Below are 20,118 nucleotides of genomic sequence, written 5' to 3'. Positions count from 1 at the left end.
CCATTGATTGCAATGGTAAGCATTTCCAGGCTGACACATAGACATGTGTCAATTTGGGATCTTAGTGTATAGACCTGGACTCGCCTCAAACCTGAGCCTCCAGTTACTCCACAACATGGTGTGAATGTATATGTAACTTTATTGGCAGTACCCCCTCCCCCCAAAAAAATGAGACACACACATACACCCCCTCTGCAGACTGACTCCTGTCATAACTGATGCTGACCCAATTTCCAACTCATGTGGATTTCGCTCTGCTGGACATGACCTTGCTGGCTGAATACTGGGCTCTGAGCTCAGGGCAGTGTTACTTGGCTCCCGCTGGGGAAGAAGGGAGCCTGTGATTCTTTTTGGGCTGTGAATCACCTTTAACTGTGCCCGATGCATACACACCCGGATCCAGTAAAATGACAGCAAGCGAACAGAAAACCCAGCAGATTATCCCTAGAGTCAGCAGAAAGCTGATATGACAAATTCTTATCCTGGCACTTTTTACAGTTCAAAGGAGTTCTAATAAGAAGGGGGGAAAAATCCTTGTATATGCTTGGGGACAAGTCATAATTTTTGCTACCTTGGGCGGTAGTACCCCCTCCTAAAGATAAAGTATAATACTGTCCTCCAAGATGCCCAGAAACTTTTTACATTTGTCCCCTGCTTTGACTTCCCCCTTGGCTTAGAAGGCTGGGCTTTCCCCCAACTTTACATCTAAAGGCAGAGAGGCCCGGAAAGCCAGACCCCAGGGAATCAGGGGGTCAGCTGGCTAGAGCCAGGCCCTCGGTCCAGAGCCTGCACGCCTCTGCCAACATGCCTCGGTAGCAGGAACCCCTTGAGGACCACAAAAACCTGGGGAACCCAAAGGGAAGGCCGAAGCCATATCCTACATCGGGGGGCAGGTTATGACAGGGGCATATTCATGGGCACAGGGAGGTACTTCATCCTCCCTTCGTCATTCCTGGGTCCCTGAGTAGGACTGGATTTAGGTGGTTGTTTTTCTTTCTTTCTTTCTTTTTCCCCCTGCCAGAAAGCACAGAGTGGGAAATTTCCCTGAGATAGTGGGAAAGTAGAGAATTTCTCTGAGATACGATAATGGTCCCTGTTGTACTGTCAGATCAAACACAAAAGCCACAAGGAGGAAACAGAGGGGCCAATTAGAAACCTCTGTGACAATTCAGCAGCTCTTAGCTGCTCTCAACCTTAGCTGTCCTGACCTTGAGAGGGAGGGAGGGAGGGAGGGACAGATATAGGACAGGGACAAATATCTACATTTCCATTTACTTCATTGCCATCAGGGCCACTGAGAATCTTCTCAAACCTCATTCTAAACCATCTTTAATCCTTTGGTCTTCTCAGCATCTCTGTCTACCATACTGTACCAGGCACTATGTGAGATGCCAAAGTCAAAGATATAAGCCAAGGAGCTCACAGTCCCCTTTTTTTCTCCAGAAATAAGATCTCCTAGGGAAGAGATAAATTCTACAAATTTCTGTGGTTTATGGTGGGCTACATACAGCATTATAGGCCAAGAGTCCTTGCTGATGGGTTGTTTGGCTTTGAGAAAATCACCCTCAATCACCTGCACATGGCAAGGTGGAACTGTGAACATGGCCAAGTGAACGTTCTAGAACTACCCTGTCTAACATGGTGGTCACAAGCCAAGTTTGGCTATTTAATTTGTATCATTTAAATTCCAAAAAGTTCAGTTCCTCTGTTGCACTAGACATATTTCAAGTGCTGCCTAGGCCATATCTGCAGGTGGAACATTTCCATGGCACAGAGTTCTACTGGACAGCTCTATTCTAGAATCCTTGAGTTAGGCAGGGTTCCCCAAGCTACAGAGCAGTTTCCATTCCCCCACACCTTGTCACATGGACAGCCTCCTCTAAAGTTATGTTGATCTGGCAGGTGACCTTGTAGAGAACTAGGGCTGCCCCCACACCTGTCTGAAGTGGGTGTCATACTACCTTCCCCTCTGTGGAGCCCCATCCTTCTCTATCCTTCAAGATCCAACTTAGGTGCCCTTTCTTCTTTCCTTAATTTCCCCATCCCTCCTCTTCTATGCACAGATGTTCTTGCATTTATAGCACAAGCCCAAGCTGATTTAATGCTGTCCCAAAAGGTGTACAGAAGAATGCTCAGTGCAGGTGGCATGTGGGGACTGAGATGCAGTGCACCCTCCACTCTCCAAGCTGTAGGCCTTGGCTTGGGTGTGTCTGTTCCTTGGAGGAAGAGTCCTTTCTCTAATGTGCATGGAAGCATTCTATAGGCTAGTGGCTGCCTTGGTTTTCTAATGACTTGAAGGCATGCTATTATGTGCCACACAAGATGGCAGCTATAGGAAGGAAGTGACCCAGTCTTCTGTCTCATCAGTCACACCCCACTGAAGGCCAGATTCTACCAACACAGGGATGTCCCATGGGGCCCTCTTAGAACTTACAGTTCTGGTGACTTTTGGTCATGTTCTCTGAGTCCAGTGCATGGTAGAATTCATAGGCTGAGCGGCCAAGCAGCTCCTCGGGGTGGTAACCAATCAGTTCTGTGATTCTGAATGTTAAAAGAAAAACAAAAAAGCATGTGAGGAAGAAAAACCACATGAACTTCACATAGCATGTGAGCAGGGGCTCAAGAAGTTAAACCCAGAAGATGAAATAAAAGGTGAATATAACTTGGACTTCCTGGTCACACTGCTTATTCAAGCAACCATCATGTTCAAGCTGCAATTGTGGGTCTAGCCAAACCCCTGCTGTTCTGCTCTTCCTGAGGTCATTCTGTGGGGGAAGAATAGTACCCCTGCCCCCGCCATACACACACAAGAACCACTGAAGGGGCTCACACCCCCACTCCACAAGTTTTCAGATAAAGGAATGGAGACAGAGGAGGGCAGACAATTTGCTTGATGTCCAACAAGTGTCCAGGGACAGAGCCAAAGTGAAAGCCGAGGCTCCTGATTACTAGCTCAAGCTCATTCTATCTAGTAGAGGGTGATCCACTTGCAAAGTGGAAATTCTGTGGGCCCAAGTGGGGAAACAGCAGTGTTGGTCTCTGTGCTGAGCACAGAGAAAGGAGGAGTCGGGAGCCCATCTGCACTAAAACCTCAGGGCCTGGATGCTTCTTCTCAGGAGCTGCCCATGGCCTCAGGCATTCTGTGTCTACCTTCCTCAGCTGCTTCTACTGGTCTCTCCCTCTCCCTAAGAAGGGAAGTGGGGCAGGGGAAGTTGGGAGGAAGAAACTGGAAGCCAGGTGGAGAAGTGCACCTCCTTGCTACCCTCCCTGAAAAACAGGAGGCTCTGAAGGGTGCAGCTGTCCCAAAGGCCCCTGCCTTCCTTCTGTAGGGAGTCTGATTTGGGTGGAAGTAGGCAGAGAAAAGACACAACGTGGAGAACCATGAAGAATCACTTTACCCCCTTGGATCTGTGCTGGAATCATCAGAATCAACAAAGCCCTGCCTAAGAGCCACCATGTTCTTGGGCTGATCCCTCTCCCGTGTCACACCAAAATTATTTTTCACAATCTTTGTTATCTCACACATTTCCTCCCCCCATTCTCCTGTTTACCTGGCCTATCACAAATTAGAAGTGCTGCTTGAGGCTTGTCATGATGAGCTGCTTCAGACACATGACCTCTAGGTATCAGAGGATGCCCATCAGCATCCATACGGGAATGTAGAACAGGAAGAGGGAGACAGGAAACAGGAAGCAGAGTGGAATCTTAGCATAGGTGGGCTCCCCTTCCCTGGCTCTTCCTCACTCCTGGTTAACACAGAGACAAAGACTGCTGTTTCCCCACTTGGGCCCATGGAATTTCCACTTTGCATGTGGATTACCCTCTACCGGAATGACCTTGAGCTACAAACTGGGTGACCTGCAGACTCAATTCCCCTAAAATAATCTTTCCCTCCTGCATCCCCTTAGTTAAGCACCCACAGAGTTCCATGTTGCCAACCACAGCAAGAGTCAACTGCCTGACTTCCAACATCCCCCACCCAAATCCAGTCTCCATCTTCCAAACAACTTGATTTTCAACTAATCTGCAGTATGCCATTGTGCCATGTGCTCTCTGTTTTGGAGGCCCTGCTGTCACACTTCCCCAGCCCTGGCAAACTCATTCCTGCCGCTAGGCTTTTAGGCCTCTTCTCCTCCAGTTTTTCCAAGTCCTGACTTTTGCATGGCCAGATCAAGAACCTCACCTTCTCCATAGAGCCCTCTCCAACTCCTCCAGCCCTCACGACTGTCTCCTCAGTAAGTCCTAAAGGGCATGCAATGTCACCAAGAGCGTGCATTTGACTCTTCATATCCTTCTCTGTCAGTCCCTGAACTCAAGGGTCACCTTCTCCTTTTGCCTCCCCTACAATGGAAGCCTAGTAAGTACTTTAGCACCTGGCCAGCAGACCATTTTTCTCTAAGGTGCAGCCGAAGCCTGTCTCTCCCAGCACTGCTAGGAACCTGGCACTAAGCATCTACTTTTCTTCTTTAAGCAGGATTAACAGCATCAACATGTCTGGGTGCATGCACACACAGCCTGCAGCAACCCTCAGGACATCCAATCCATCTTTTCTCCGCTCTGTAAGGTGTCTGGAATTAATGTGAGCAGCAAAGAGGCAAGTTGTCTGCTGGGATGAGACTTGGGAAGTGAGAGCCTTTCACACAGTGGGAAGCTCATCTGGGCTGAGAGGCTCAGGTCTCAGCTCATCGCCCAGCAGTAGTTTCTCCAGTGAGACTCCAGCTGCCCCTTATACCAGGCAGCTGGTCTCACAGCAGGAGGATCTGTCCCCTCACTTAGCTCAGACTAAAGAGGTCTCTGAGCTCACTGGCAATGACTTGTTTGCTGAAGCTGACCCTGGGGGGAAGCACTCAAGGGCACCTTGGCTTGGTGATGACGAAAGGAGAATAAGGTGGTAGAAAGGTGCTGGCCCTACAACCAAACAGCTTGTCTTTTGAGTCAAATGCATCTCAGGCTTAGCCTGAGAACTGAAACCATTCTGGTGGCCCTGCTAACAACAGCTGGCCATTTACAGGCTCACTGATTTTCCAGATAAGCTGCTCCCATTCCTGGGCAGGTCTAGAATTTTCTAGAGACCCTCAATAATGAGTCTACAGGCATTCTAGGAAAGATATGATTCTATTTCCTGGAGGAATTAAATTTCCTTTCAAGATTAGAATCTTTTAATTAAAAATGTTCAAAGTAAATATTATAATCAGCTTCATAAGATGTTTTTCAAATCTAATTAACGTAACATCCATTGAAAGGCACACACACACACAATGGGCATGTTTTAGAAGTGGACAAACAAACCTAGATTTCAAAATTGCCAGATATCTTCTTCCTAGCAGCTGTCATTTATCTTGTCAACTAAAATAAATATTTAACGTCTCTTTCTTCATTCCTTTAAACAGACTACTGTAAAAACTGGGAAATACACATATCCCGAACACAATTGAAGAACGTTCGAGTTGTCAGGCTTTACAAAGCCAGGAAACCCCAACTTAAAGCTAATGGTCATTTGCCCCCAACTGCAGGCACGTCGACGCCGGGCGGGAAGGTTAATGAACCGATCTTGTTTATAGGATTGGCTACTGCAGCACACAGGGGCCTTCCCCGCTCATTTCCCGGGGCTCCGGACACACCACCAGAGCAGGGCTGTGATAACAGTTTCATCTGCAATCTCCATCAGGGCAGGGAACCTTTTTTTTTTTTTTTTTTCTCCTTCTTCCTAATTAAGGATGCTTAACTCACAGGGGAAAAAAAAAATCAGTTTGAGTTCATCCACAAATTTCAATGTCAACTCAGTAGGATGGCTCCACTTTAAGGAAACAGAGCTCTCAAGGCCTTAATTCCCTAGATTTCAACAATAAGGAAATTATAAGGACGGTGAGTGCCCTTTCATCATAAAGTAGGCCAAAGACTCAGTGAGGGGAGATGTAGACAAAGAAGACAGCCACACTGAGACAGGAGAAGGAAAAGAGAAAATAGGAAATATGGAGACAAAAGGGCGGTTCAGTTCTGAAGTTACTGTTCCCCAAGTAAAGGAGGGGGCCAGGCCACTCCTGAGTGAGAAGTGCCTGTCAGTGGGAACAGAGTCATTCATGGTCCCTCAACTGCTCTTCTTCCTTAAAAAATGTCCAGAAGCTCCGTTCAAAATGGACAATCTGTAGCTGAGGAAGAGGGAGGAGATTATTTTCTGAGTGCCATCACCTCAAGAGACAGAAGAAGTCCAGCCACAGGCTGTGAGGGCTCGTTCTCCTCCCCAGCCGGTGACCTCCATGGCCTGTCCATGTGGTGTGGCAGTCAAACTGCTTGGCTTCAGATGCCGCTGCCTGTAGGCAACCAAGGTCAGGCCACAGCTTTTACCCCTGTCCCCTACACAGGGAAGGCTCTGCTAGTAAACTAAGCATCTAAACAAGATGACTAGAGAGTATTTCAATTATTTAAGAGGACAAAAGTTTTAAGTGCTTTATAACTACCTATTTTCCAGAGAATGCATTTGCCAATAAATACTGATATTAAATTCTTCCCTGTCCTTCCATCCTTCTGGAAATGTGTGGTGTGAACATTTTAGTCTCTATACACACTTATAAGCGTTGACACTGCATTTCCTTAGTAATATCTAGATTATTCTTTTTAAAAAATTTTTATTATTAGTTGTTCAAAACATTACATAGTTCTTAACATATCATATTTCATACATTTGATTCAAGTGGGTTATGAACTCCCATTTTTACCCCGTATATAGATTGCAGAATCATATCGGTTACACATCCACGTTTTTACATATTGCCATACTAGTGTCTGTTGTGTTCTGCTGCCTTTCCTATCCTCTGCTATCCCCCCTCCCCTCCCCTCCCCTCCCATCTTCTCTCTCTACCCCATCTACTGTAATTCATTTCTCCCCCTTGTTTTTTTCCCTTTCCCCTCACTTCCTCTTATATGTAATTTTATCTAGATTATTCATTAGCTCAGATTTCAAAGCCTGTTTGTATTAATAAATTTTACCCAGATTTTGTTTGCTTTAAATGATAGTCCTAAACCTTTTGTTTTCCTCAAATATTGCCTCAGTTATATGAATTCTATGCAGTTAATGGAAAGTCAGTTTTTCTTTATTATATCAGGTGTGATGGGTCACAGGGGGTTACATGGGGTGAATTTATACACAGGGAAGTAGCCCTGGCTCAGTCCGGGACTGATCCTGCCCTGAGTGCCAACAAATGCCATGGCTGTCTGTCATTATCCCAAAACCTATGAACAGTAAGAGGAAATTTGCTTTGAACTATGAAAAGTGAGAAGCAGATCATACAGAAGGAATAATTTTTGAATTGAGAGGTCCATTAAACTTTGAGATAACTTCCAAAGAGAATTTATAGAGTTGCCTCTTCTAGGGAGTATTTCATGCTGCCTAGATGAGACAGAATAATATAAAAGCATTTCTTATTCAAACTCTGCTAGTTCCAGAAAGTCAGCCGAGCAGACACAGATGTACCTGGAGAGCATTTGATATTCCCTCTACCTTAGGGCCTAAAGAAGCACACTACACGGTCTTACTTAAAATATTCAGAAAACAGCTAAGGAATAAGAATGCAAGAATACTTAGAAGAGACTACATAGGAAAATAAAATACATATAATACATTACTTTGAAAGATCACCTTGAATTTAATATGGCACCCACCCTCTAAAAAGTAGCAAAATTATTTATTAAATGTACTCACTAAACAATGAAAGAATATTATCTTTTACTATTAATTTGCACAAAGTCAGACTATTTTATTCTCAGACTTCAAACTACTTTCCAGCTATCTTGATATATGGTATAATATTCTTTATTGATATTCTTCTATGATCCTCTATTCTTCCCTCACTTTCGCTATCTTCATTATTCCTGAATTTGTATAAAATGAATTTATCATAAGACTTATCCAAATCCACAGGACTTAGAATGCATTCATTTGAACTCTTCCCACTGTGACTCCTGGTTTTATTACATCCTATACTGACTTAATCCATCGACAAAACAGGGTTGTCCTCAAATTCTCTATCTGTAAAGATTAAAAGACCCTCTTTATTAACTTGAAATTTTAACTGTAATTTTTATACTTATCCTTCCAGTGACACTGGATCCTTTGTACGTAATTCTGTTTTATAATTTATTTCTAAGCTACAAGAAGACTCACAGAACTCACAAAAATCACAGTGGGGTAAACTTTGCTCCAGTCTCCTTGGTGAGTGGCTCCGTGTCCTTCACAGTTACTCTCTTTTGCCACTAGATGGCATCTCCACGAGAATTTAAAGAACTCACCCCATTTTAAAGTTAAATTACTTGGAAACAATTTTGTCTTTCTTTTAGGTGAGTGGGATGTTTCATTTTATACCTCTCACTTTGGTTTCATTAAGTTGCTTCTCTCTCAAACTCTAAACTCTTGGAAATCGGGAATAATCTCTACTACTTCTTGGATATAATAGTCTCTTGAACAGGGTTAGATACAAAGCAGATGCTCAATAAATAGCAGTTCATGAATTGGTTACTCGGTATTTTAGGAAAGAGTGTAATATTTACAGTTGAGTCATGATTATACTTATAATCAAGACATTGTTTTTTCTTTAACTCACTATGCAACTTGAGTCCCCTTGTCTAGAGCAATAGATCATAAATAAGTAGAGTGTCTCTAATCAGAAAATCTGAAATCCAAACGGTGACAATGTGATATTCAAAAGTTTCAGATTTCAGAAAATTTTGGATTTTCAGATGAGGAATGCTCAACCATTAAAGTCTTTGCAAACATTCAAAAATCTAAAAATCTCCAAAATCTGAAATACTTTTGGTCCCATGAATTTCAGATAAGGGATACTTAATCTGAATGCATAAATGTGACTGACATATAAGTTGTTTTAGACTTTTAAATATATTTGCTATAACTCAAATAATTAATGCAAGACTTCATATAGCTCTCTGACCCTTTATTAAGGGGAGGGCAAATGCACTTTGAATCATCTACACGCCTTTGTTCAGTATCAGACATTTCAGAATAGACTCTTACTGGTCCAATTCATTTTGGAAACATGAGAGTTCAACACAAGATCAGAGTCCTCTCTCTTCTCTCTCTTTTGTTTTTAAATTTAATTTTCTCCCCTTTCCCCCTCTGTTCTCTCTTCTCTTTTTCTATTTGACTCCTTTCTTTTGGTTTGTTTCTGTCTGTGGTCTCATTACATCTAGGTAAAGTGTCAAACCGCCTCAAAAGTGATTTTGTGGATTTGAACTGCTTGACTTTCTTCAAATTCTTGTTCACTTTCCTTATGGGAAAACAATCCCCTTTGGGGGAAATCATAGCCCCTCCTGTGTCAGAGGTCATTAAACTAAGTTAATTCTCTGATGCAAATGGAGCCCTGTCCCCCATTCACAGTCGTATGTAGGTGTTGGTATTTTAAACATCTGTCTCACAAGGGTGTGTGCGTGTACATGCACTTCTCCCCATCCCAATGCAAAAGTGAAAACAAAACAAAACAAAAAACAACAAAAACTCAAGTGCTCATCAAAGCAATTGAGAAATAACACTTAGGGATTAAGGACTTAAAATAGTCACTTCATAAACTGTCTAAGCCTTGTCCGTGCCCTTGTTAACTAATCTGCTAATCGGTTAAACACAACTTCTGTGTGGCACAGCATTCTGTATGTTTACATGCTTCTACATTCTTCTTTGCAGCACCACTGAATTCAGAGTTGAGGCCATGTAATTAGGTTCCTTGAAAGGCAAGATTTTGCTGAAAATGCAAAGTATCCTACAGAACTTAGAAGTGACATCTCTCTCCACAGTATGAGTCACAAAGCCCTAAATGACAGGTTCCTTTAAGCCAGTATCTACTCTGCCCACCAGTCCTAAACCAAACTGAGATGTCTGGCCTGGTGTGTCTCCCCTCTGTGTATGTTTCCCCTTCAACAGTTTTAGGCACCCAACTTCTTATGTTTTGTTCCCTCTTTTTAATCCAAAGGTTAATGCTTTTAGAAAATTACCTGAAACTCATTCAAACCAAGACAAGGAGTAATGGATTAACACTGAATTATCCTTTTTAGGGGATTTTTCCTCCCTCACTTTAACAAAAACATAGTCTTGAGCCTTTTTTGTTTTTAAAAAAAAATTATCTTTTTGCTATTATCTAGGGATGGCAGCTTGTTTTCTAGGACAGTCGGGTTTTCCCTGCAGTTTAGAGTTGCATGATGACTGTGCTTCACATACAAGGGCCACCTCCAGGGTTCATCATCTCCAGCTTTGTGGTTGCTCCTGAGCTATATGGCTGAGGTATCCTGAGCACCACTTCACCTCAAAGTAATGACATGTGGACTGGGCACTGGGATTTCCCATGTCAACTCAGAAGACCATCGAGGCAAGAACTGCATCTGATAAATACCTTACCCAGAGCACGGATTCCTCTCATGCCTGCCTTTTGAGCAGTCTTCTCTCCAATCATTATTATCACCAACATTTTTTGTCCTCACAACCGTAGCAGCAGCAACACTATCAATAAATGCCGCCTTGATGACATTGCAGGACAAAAGCCTTCAGACATGTCTATTTCTCCCTATGAGGTGGGAGCTCTTTTTTCTACTTATATAACTATCTACTGCCGCCCAGAGCTTTGAGTCCTGGCCCAATTATGGTAAGAACTGAGAGTACAGGAATGCCTCAAGGATACTTTTACAAAAATTCTGAAATTATGCCACAAGTGGAGGTCTATCTCAAGGAGGAAGAGCCAACAACCAATACCAAGTCCTTCCAGAATCAGAGGAGAAAGACTCGGCCTAATCTGGAGAGCAGGGCCACACCTATGAAGAAACCAGATGCCCTGGGATGCCTAGCTGACAAAAGAAAGGGGCAGAGGGGTGGGGGGAGGCTGGGTAGGAGCTCCCTTCCTGGGACTGGTGGTTGGTTCCTGCTGGTGGGGAAGACATGACAGTCTTTTGCTGGTGGTCTCTTCTTCCTCAGCTGGGCCCTGGGCCTTCCGAAGTGACCTTGACTCCTTGGGTTTAAGGGGAAGATTTTGCTCTGGGGACACCAAGGGCAGAAGCGAGACATATGCAATAACAAGAAGGCTCACGAGTGTGTTATAGTGCTGTGCTTTCCCAGGCTTCCACGTTACCTCATCCTACAATGACCCTGGGGAACAGGCTAGGAAAGTATTATCTCCATTTCAGGGGAGTGGTAGAGAGTTTGGGATGGTAAAGTGTTGATTCTGGATACTGCAGAAAGCTGAGGTTGGGCTGGGGGAGCTCTTCCCTGAAGGATACTTCTGGGGTATGCTAGTCAGCAAGACACGGCAGCATTCACTTGAGCCAGGCCTGCCCCAGGCCCAGTCCCTTTTCTAGGTTTCTCCTGCCCCACTCCTGGTGCTGGCTACTGCCCATCACCTCTGACCTTCCTGTCTTCCTTCTTTACCTCCTGACTACCAGGCCTCAAAGTCACAGAGGCAGGACAGTAGAAGTTAGGAGCTATGGTGGGGTTCAGACTCCCACTCATGACAACCCTGGCCTCTTCTCCACTGTGTTAACCCTCAGCTTGGAGTGGGGACTAGAGATGACACAGCTTCCCTGTGCAGTCTTAGGTGCTCTCTCAACAACTTCAGTAAAGGTTAGAATAAGAGCTACTGCTGAATCAGGCCAACCAGCCTGATTCCATGCTCTTAACCACTACTGTGCTCCTGAGAGAATTTCATCGGGCCTGGAATTGGGGTGAGAATCTGGCTTAGCTCCTCTAATCTAGAAGCCTTCAGAACTAGGCTAGATGGTGGCTGCTGCACATGGGAGGGGTAAAGGCGGAGGGAAAAGTTCAGTTAGTTATGGAAGAGAATGAGGGGAAACCAGCCAACCACGGTCAACTTCAAGGGCCAGAACCCGAGGCCCCTGGCTGGCCTCTGAATTGAGAGAATTAATAGAAATCTCTAGACCCCTTTCTTCTGGAGCAGAAGAGTGCCTTGGAGTTTCCTCAGGAGCCTGACATGTATGTGGACAAATATGTGCACACCACCACGATGACAAGTCACATTCCAGAACAACTCTGCAGAAGAATCCTGAGGCTGTGTCAATGGGAGACTTTCAAATACAGTTCTAGGAAGCTCTGAGGACTACTGATGGAAGGAAATACAACACAGGCCTACAAACTTGCACCCAGCAAAACATGGTTTATGCCCCATTCCCATCCCTTCTCTACAGGTATAATCACAAAAAAGGGTGGGTAAGTCCCACCCCTTCCCACAGTATACACATCATACCTGTCATCGCAGTAGGTGAACTTCATGTCCATGCTGTGGCGGCTCAGGAAGGTCTTGCTGTCCAGGGGGATGTCCATGTGGGATGGGTGCTGGATGGGTTCACACATGACGATGAGGCAGGACAGCAGAGGCTCCTTGTAGCCGCAGAGACTACTGTGAGGGGGACAGTTGTTGTAGACTTTCACCTGGCCAGTGCAGTGCAAGACCTGGGGACCAGCAACAGAGGTCAGCTGTGGGGCTGAGAGTCTGGAGTGGAGCGCAGGGCTTTAGGTATCCACCCTCTGCCCACACCTAGGACTCCAGCCCAGGCCTGGTGGTGTCCTACCTTCCAGGTGGCTGACTTGAGGTTGACGGTGCGGCCTCTGTTGGTGACCGTGCACTTCATCCTCATGAAGAAGTCCCGCTCTGTGGACATATCTTTGCTTTTCTTCCCAAAACCAGAACCTGAATGGAGAAGGGTCAGGGAACCAGTTGCATAAGTTTTACATTTACATTACCAAAGGCCCGGCTGTCATTTTTCTGGGCCACTTTTTTCTTCTATCTCCCAAGTATCTGTACTTGCGGCACTTGCCGCTCACCACAGCCACTGAGCCCCATCATGGCCTGTGGGCGAATGGTCTCCCATCTCCAGACTGTCTCCTCAACTGGAGCATGACCCCTGGAAGGTAGGAGCTGTCCCACTCCATCCCACTACACCTAGCACAGGTCAACTGTCACATAACAGCGGAGAGACAATGAGTGACTATGGCCACAGTCTCAGCCGACTTCTGGGTCAGGCCAAGGAGCTCCAATAGGAAGTCTAGGGTTCAGCTGGGAGGGACCACAAGGGTATAAGTCTCTTTAGGTAGGACTTTCCTCAAGACACTCCTGTCCTTTCTTTATAATCTCTCAGGAATTGGAACAACGTGTAATAGCTACATGCAGAATTATATGCCACTAGCTTTTTTTCCTAAAGTGACATGTATCAAGTCTCAAGAGACCTCTGGTCTAACTCTTCTGGGATTGGGTGAGCAAGTCCACTTTGAAGCTGGGGACACATTCTCTCTCAGTTAGAATTAAATAAATCACTAAGTCCAAAAGCATAGCCTCCTTCCTCCCTCATAGACTCCAAATAGCCTATTTTCTTTCTTCTCCTTCTCTTTCTTTTTTGTTAAACACAGTAGTAAATGCAGTGCCAGCCAAGTCTTTCTTGTCTCTATATAAATTATGTCTATACCATCACCTCCATCCTGGGCCTTCTCCAGGGAAGAAGCATACTCCTTCCTTCTGCCCAGCATCACAGAACAATCTAGAGCCTTGCTTAAAATAGTTACATCCCTCCCTCCAGGCAAAGACACCAGCCTCTGCACCTACACCACCAGAGGACCATAATTTATTTGACTGACACATTCCCGAAGAATTGTGTGTCAGATGAATTGTGAGGCACTCTTGAGCTGAATGCATCCTTTGGGGCGCCCAGTAGAAACAGACAAAATGGCGAATCTTTGTTGTTGTTTTAAAGAGAGAATATTCCTCCACCATAATAAAACCATCTCTATGCTTCTTACAATTTTAGTTTTTAGAGGCAGTTTTGCAGATAATATGATAAACCTCCTTGGGGGCTGGGACCCACCACCAGGAGGTAGGGTTGAGGGGGCTGGAGAGACTCATTTACGACTATTTGCTTGGGTTATGATGTGGACTCCTAACCTGTTAATTTCTGAATTCTTATTCTGATATTTGGTTATTTTTTTTTCCCTAAATAGAGTTCTAAGAAAATCACTCCATCCCTACTCCAAAACCTTCAAGATCTACCCACTGTCTGCAGGATAAAGTTCAAGGCCTCTACTGGCCTTCAAAGCCTTCCACAATCTGCCTCATGTCTTATCTTCCTTTAGGAACTCATACTAACCCCTTGCTTCCAGAGCATGAGTCCACTCAGAGGTCGGCAACTTTAGTGAGAATTTGCTGACTCGCCAAGTTTGATTCCAAGTTCCCAATCATAGACCAAAAGATGTAAAGTTCTATTCAGATAACTAGAGGTCACTTGGCTGTGAGTCATAGCACTTGAGAACTGGAAGGTCCTACACTTGGCCTTATCTAATGCTGTCAGTTTGAAAACAAAGACTCTGAGGAACATAGAAGTGAGGTACTTAGTTCAGGTCACAGAGTCAAACTGAGATTACCGTCAGTGGTTGAACTGAGATCAGAAACTCAGGGGCAAGTGGGTTTCTGGAGTAGAGGAGAGAGACAGTCCCACCCCCACAGAGCTGACTGTTCCATAAAGCACAGACTTTCTCAGCAGCAGACAAGACCTTCAGCAACCACAGGATGCCCCCAACCTGAGTCCTGGAGGCTTTGAGTTAGGAACAGAGGGGCTGGGTGAAAGGTCAGGAGTGGCAGTAGAAGGAGAGGCTGTTGTGATCCTGCGTTCAGGTGACCCAGTCAAGTGTCCCTTCTGCAGCAAGTGCGGCAACAAGAGCAAAACCGTGCAGGCTTGCCACCTGTCATTCAGGTCAGACAGGCAACACCCATGGCAAAGGCAGGTGATCGACATTAAAGAGGATTTCTAGATGTAGGCAGAGTCTGCCCAGATCAGTGGTAGGTAGATTCTCAGCTTCAGAAGGGATCTTGATGGACACGGAACCCCACTGCTGCCCAAAGCTTCAGTCCTCTTGATGACACTCATGCCTTTTCTTGAACGTCCCAGTTATAACAATGAAGCCTCACTGTCATTATAAAGTGCCTTTTGCCTGTGAGGATCCTTGTGTTCACTGGTATCTGCTATATACTCCCACAGACACAGCCCAGCATATTAGACCTTTGAAAGTTCCCTCTCCTGCCCTATGTCTCATCACCAGAGGGCCAGGTTCATGCTGTGGCTGCTGTGGTAGCTAGTCTCCAATGGTGGCCCCAGTGAGCTAGGCCTCCTATACTCATGGCCTTGTGTATGGGTTCCTCCCACACCATATCAGGACTGTCTGTACCTTGCTCTAACCAGCAAAATGGGGCAGTAGTGCTGCTGTGCCAGTTTCAGGACTTGACCTTGGGAAGCCCTTGCAGCTTCTACTTTTGCTCTTTTGGGAGCTGTGAGCTTCCAGGTAAGATGGCCACCCTGAAGACTCCACGTGGAGAGGGAGAGGCCCTGAGAGCCATGAAGTGGGAGAGAGAGGTCCAGTCACCTACCTTGCCAGCCAACTGCCTCAGGCCCCACGCCTATGGGTGAGCCATCTTGCTCTATCAACCCAGCCTAGTCCAGCCCCCAATGACTGCACCCAGCTGATATCATGGGGAGTAGGAGACCTGCCCACAGAACCCACAAATGTGAGAGCATGAGTGATTGCTTAAAGTCCATGTTTGGGGTAGTATGAAGGACAACAGCTCTTCTGGGCACTTTGGCACAGGTGAGCTTATTGGTTTGAGTGGTGTCATTTGGTAGAGGCGCTTGACCCTTAGGTGATGAAATCTCCTGGAGATAGTGTGCTAACCCAAAGGAGGGCCCTGGAAATGTGAGATCAGGCATCACATGGGGCCCACAGGAGTATTTCTGAGTATTGGATCCTTTTAGTGCCCTTAATCTCACCTCACAGGCTACCAGCCTATATGGTGGGTTGGGCCAGCTGGGGGTTTTGATGGATGTCAGCTTTTTTTTCCTGGCCATTACTGTGGCCAAGAGCCATCTTTCCTCTGCTTTTAGACAAAGGGAAGGCAGATCCCCTCCTGGGGGGCGGGGGAGGGGGCAAGAAGAGACACTTTACCAGTTTTGAGAGTCAGGTTCTCACGGATCTCCTCATGGTCACAGGGATGAGTAAAGTCAAAGATGCTGTGTCCTGTTAGCTCTACCTGTTTCAAAAACAAGGTTAGGTTTCATTATTCTCAACACTGAAGTGAAAGGCTCCAAGAGAATCTGAGCCATTGTGCAGATTTGGAGGCAGGGAGGAGATTGCATCAAGAAGTTCTTCTAGCCACCCCAGGTCAGTGTTAGGTCCACAGGTACATGGACTAGAAGAGGACTACTGACAGGGGCAGGGGCTTGATTCATGAGGGTTGAACTGAATTTAAACAGGAGAAAGCTGCCCATTAGGATGGCCACATGCAGTGCCAAACCCAACTCCAGTGGGTGGTACCGTGTTCCTGGGGTTTGTGGCCCGAGGCAGCGAGCATCAGAGTGGGCATGTGCAGGGAAAGGTCAAGTGATATTGTGACCTACAGCTTCCACTAATTTATCCCCCAAATAGAAATGTTTTCGCTTTCTGAAAGGGGTAGAGGAATTGGTCACCTGGGTGAGTCCCATGAACTTGCTGATGTTTTCTGATAGAAAGATCATGTCGCCATCTTGGGTCACCACAGCAATGAAGCCCTCCAAGGCTTTCAGGTACAAATTATCCATCTGCTGGTCAGCCTCGGCTTCAGACTCATTTTCAGAGCAAACTGGAAAGAGAGGGGACAGTTTACATGAATGTGGTGTTACAACAGATATGATGGATATCTGCCGGGATGGCTCAAGGACATTAGGGGGTCTCTTTTGGAAACAAAACTGACCACCCAACTGACCACCCAAGTGTCTGCCACATGCCTAAACAGCAGGCACTGGATGAGCACCACTACCCAGCACAATCTGCCAGGGACTTGGAGACAGTGTGCTATAATGACAGGGTACCTGGAGCACTAGTAGTACTGGCTGTGGCAATAGCCATCAATACAACAGTAGTCAAAACAGTAGGAACAGAAATTTTAGCTGCTGATGTATATTGAGCAGTTATTACATGTTAGGTACCGCGCTAAGCATTTTAGAGAGTCTTCATGGTAAAGGATGAGGCGGGTACTATTCTGATCTCATTTTACACATGAGGTTTAGAAAGGTTAAGCCATTTGCCCAAGGTTGGGAAGCTAGCAAGTTGCAGAATCCAGAAGTCACATTCAACCTTGAAGGCTCTGGAGTCAAATCAGTTTCTATTACTAGATCAACCTCCTATTTTGAGCAAATAACAACCTCTGTGAACATCAGTTTCCTCATCAGCAAAATGGAGACAATAATTTCCATCTCTTTGAATTTCTAAGAATGAAATAAATATGTAAAATGCCTAATATGATATCAATACTTGTGAATCTTTCTCCTATCTGCTTCTTCTAGAATATCATCACCACACTCAAATTGCTCCAAGTCTACATAGGGAATATATATAGCACACAGAGATACAAAGCTAAATAAAAATTCAAGGGTGTCATAGCTGGGTCCCAAGGAGGAGTGTAAACAGTAAATGCTCTAGGGGTCAGAGAAGGAGGGGGTTGCTTCAGGGAGACAAGAGACAACTGTTCCAAAGAAGGGGATTTGAGGAAACTCATGAAAAAGAGAGGTTTGATTCTGTACAATGGAAAGAGAAGGGCTTTCTGAGCTAGACAGGGTTGGACGGACACAGTAAAACAGAGCAAGCTCCCTCCCAGAATGGAGAAGAGGCTCATCTAGCTGAAGAAGAGGGTCCATGTCCCAGTCTCAGAGATTGGGCTGGTGAGATAAGTCTAGTGTCCTAGAGGGCCTCACTTTCCTGTCAAAGGAGTAGAGAAGAGGAAAATCAAAGCATTGCTTTGAGGAGATGAATGTGGTTATAGCATGCAGAATGGCTTGGAAAGAATGAAGCCTGCAGTATAAAACAGTGAGGAAGCATTAGGTAGTTGCTGGGGGCAGCCTGGGAAATCATCTACCCTGTATCATCCACTTTGTGTACCCTGGCTTATCTGCTCTCTGCAAAATGTAGACTGACTCAGCTCTTGCACCAGACTAGAACCGCTCTCAGACCTTAAGCCCCTTGTGGTTATCCACAGACAGAAGACTTTGTTTCGGCTACCCTTCTCCTAGTTCATTATTTAATTCCAAACATATTGTATTTATTAAAATTTATATTCATCTAGTACAAGCAAAATCCAAATATGCCTCACTTGATTTATAGAACAAGAGGATTAGAGAGTAATTTGTCACGGGTAGTAGTTAATACTCACTTAACTAATAGGAGTCTTTCAAATGGAGACTCTTTAAACGAGTGTGAAATGCAATTAGATTTACGAGCCACTTGGCAAGGAACACATCTCTCCTGTGCAGTGCTGACCTAGGGCCTTTCTGCAAGGCAATGGATTTAGTTAAATGTCTTTCCTCTTGCTCTGTAAGCTCTTAAACATAAGCTCAAGAAGAACAGATCCAAACTAGGAGATGTTCCTACCAAGGGACTACTGTGGTACCACGGAGGACCAGCTACCTTTCAGGACACACGATCAAAGAACATATACCAGAGTTCTAGATGCTGCCATTTCTGCAGGAAAACAGAGTGGGGCCTGCACAAGGCCAGATTGGCCTTCAGAGGCAAGAGTCAAGCTATATAAGGCATTATTCTGGTGGTCTTCCCTCTATTTGCCAGATTGGTGGGACGCAATGCTGGGGAATGCCATCAGTTCACACCCCAATGCAGGCAGCCAGCCCATGGAGGGAGGCCACACGGGAATGGCCTAGCTCCATCCACATGTCTATACTTAGTTCCCGCTCAGCATCTCTCTCGACATCTCTGTCCTTTGCCAGCTAACGAGTTGACTGCACCAGTGAGGATGTGCCATGTTCCAGGAGTGAGAGATATAGCTGCTATTGGAGTTCCCCCAGGTCACATCCATGTTTAAATAGAGGCTTTAGGAGGGACGGTGACATAACTCAGTGCACACATCAGGACCACCTGGGGGGTTGGCTGAAACAAAGATTTCTGGGCCTGGGGCTGCTACATAATTTGTGAGGCCCAGTGCAAAGTAAAATATGGCACCTCGTGTTAAAAAATTAAGCCAATCTCAAGGCCCTTCCAAGTGCACAGCCCTCTAAGACTGAACAGGTTGCATACCCTTGAGGCTGGCCCAGAGGGGCCCTACACCCTGGGCTCCTGATTCCGCAGGTCTCAGGTGGGACTAGGAATGTGCTTCACTACCAAGTTCCAAGATAACAACATGCTGTTACCTCCAGGACCACATACTGAGGGCCATCACCCCAGTCAATGCCAGGCCCTGCAAGTGACCCTGATGTGGGGAAAAGCAGCCAGTGTTGGCAGGGGCTGACTGATGTGGGGAATGAGTGAGGAGAGGTTTTTAACACACTGAGGTCACACCTGATAGATGGCCACCTTCTCCAGACTGCCAGAGGCCAGCCCTGTGGTTTTTTGGCCTACAGAGAAGATATTTTCTCTTTAATTTCTTTGATCTCAGTGGTAATACTGACTTCAAAATCTGGAGTGATCCCAAGACAACTTATTTGGGCTAACTAGGCCCAGAGGAAATAGTTCTGCTTAAAATTTCCTGTTTTTAACAGTTCCACTGCAGCCAAGCTGGTCTCCATCGTGCCCAGTGCACTTGCTTCCAGGAGGTGGCGAAATTGGCTTCGGCAGTGGTCCCCTGGCCTTATGAGGGAAGAAGGGAGAGGGTGCTCTGGGGCCACGAAGGGAAACAGATCATCTTGGAACTGAAATCACAATGGCTGGAGGGCCAGGAAGCCAGCAGGCTGGCCCTGGGGGAACCTGGGGCACAGCAGGGCTTGGGTGGGGCCTCTTCCTTCTGTGGAACTATTTGCTCTCATGGCACCTGCTCATTCTCCTGGGAGCTTCTGAGGGAACCTGGCTAGGTCACTCCCAGCCTGGAGCTGGGAAGCAGATCCTTGCCCAAGGGCCAGGAGGCTCCTGCACAAGACTCCTCGGCCTTTGCCCGTGAACATCAAGTCTTTCCTGATGCAACAAGAATATTCTAGTAAATGTCAGGCAGGAGGAAAGATGAGCTGTCTGCCCTGTGCTAGGCACAAAGTCATCTGTCTACAAGTGTCACTGTGCAATCAGTCCTGTCCTTGAGAGAATCAGGACTACTCAGAGAGTAA

At 45.8% G+C, this 20,118-nt stretch overlaps 1 protein-coding gene across 1 annotated transcript in view; it reads right to left on the bottom strand.

Annotated features, from left to right (window-relative positions):
• Epas1 (endothelial PAS domain protein 1) overlaps window positions 1–20,118 on the bottom strand; it is an 83,397-nt gene that overhangs the window by 13,712 nt on the left and 49,567 nt on the right. Inside the window, exons 3-7 of the mRNA XM_027934586.2 lie at window positions 16,507–16,658; window positions 15,986–16,070; window positions 12,574–12,692; window positions 12,249–12,454; window positions 2,435–2,541 (exon numbers count right to left, since the gene is read on the bottom strand). Of these exons, the coding sequence (XP_027790387.1) occupies window positions 2,435–2,541; window positions 12,249–12,454; window positions 12,574–12,692; window positions 15,986–16,070; window positions 16,507–16,658 (669 nt within the window). The remainder of the gene's footprint in view (window positions 1–2,434; window positions 2,542–12,248; window positions 12,455–12,573; window positions 12,693–15,985; window positions 16,071–16,506; window positions 16,659–20,118) is intronic.

Source organism: Marmota flaviventris, chromosome 14 (genome assembly GCF_047511675.1).
Source record: "Marmota flaviventris isolate mMarFla1 chromosome 14, mMarFla1.hap1, whole genome shotgun sequence".
Classification (NCBI taxonomy): domain Eukaryota; kingdom Metazoa; phylum Chordata; class Mammalia; order Rodentia; family Sciuridae; genus Marmota; species Marmota flaviventris.
Note: the sequence above shows the minus strand (reverse complement) of the source record. Positions and strands in the feature narration are given on the sequence as shown.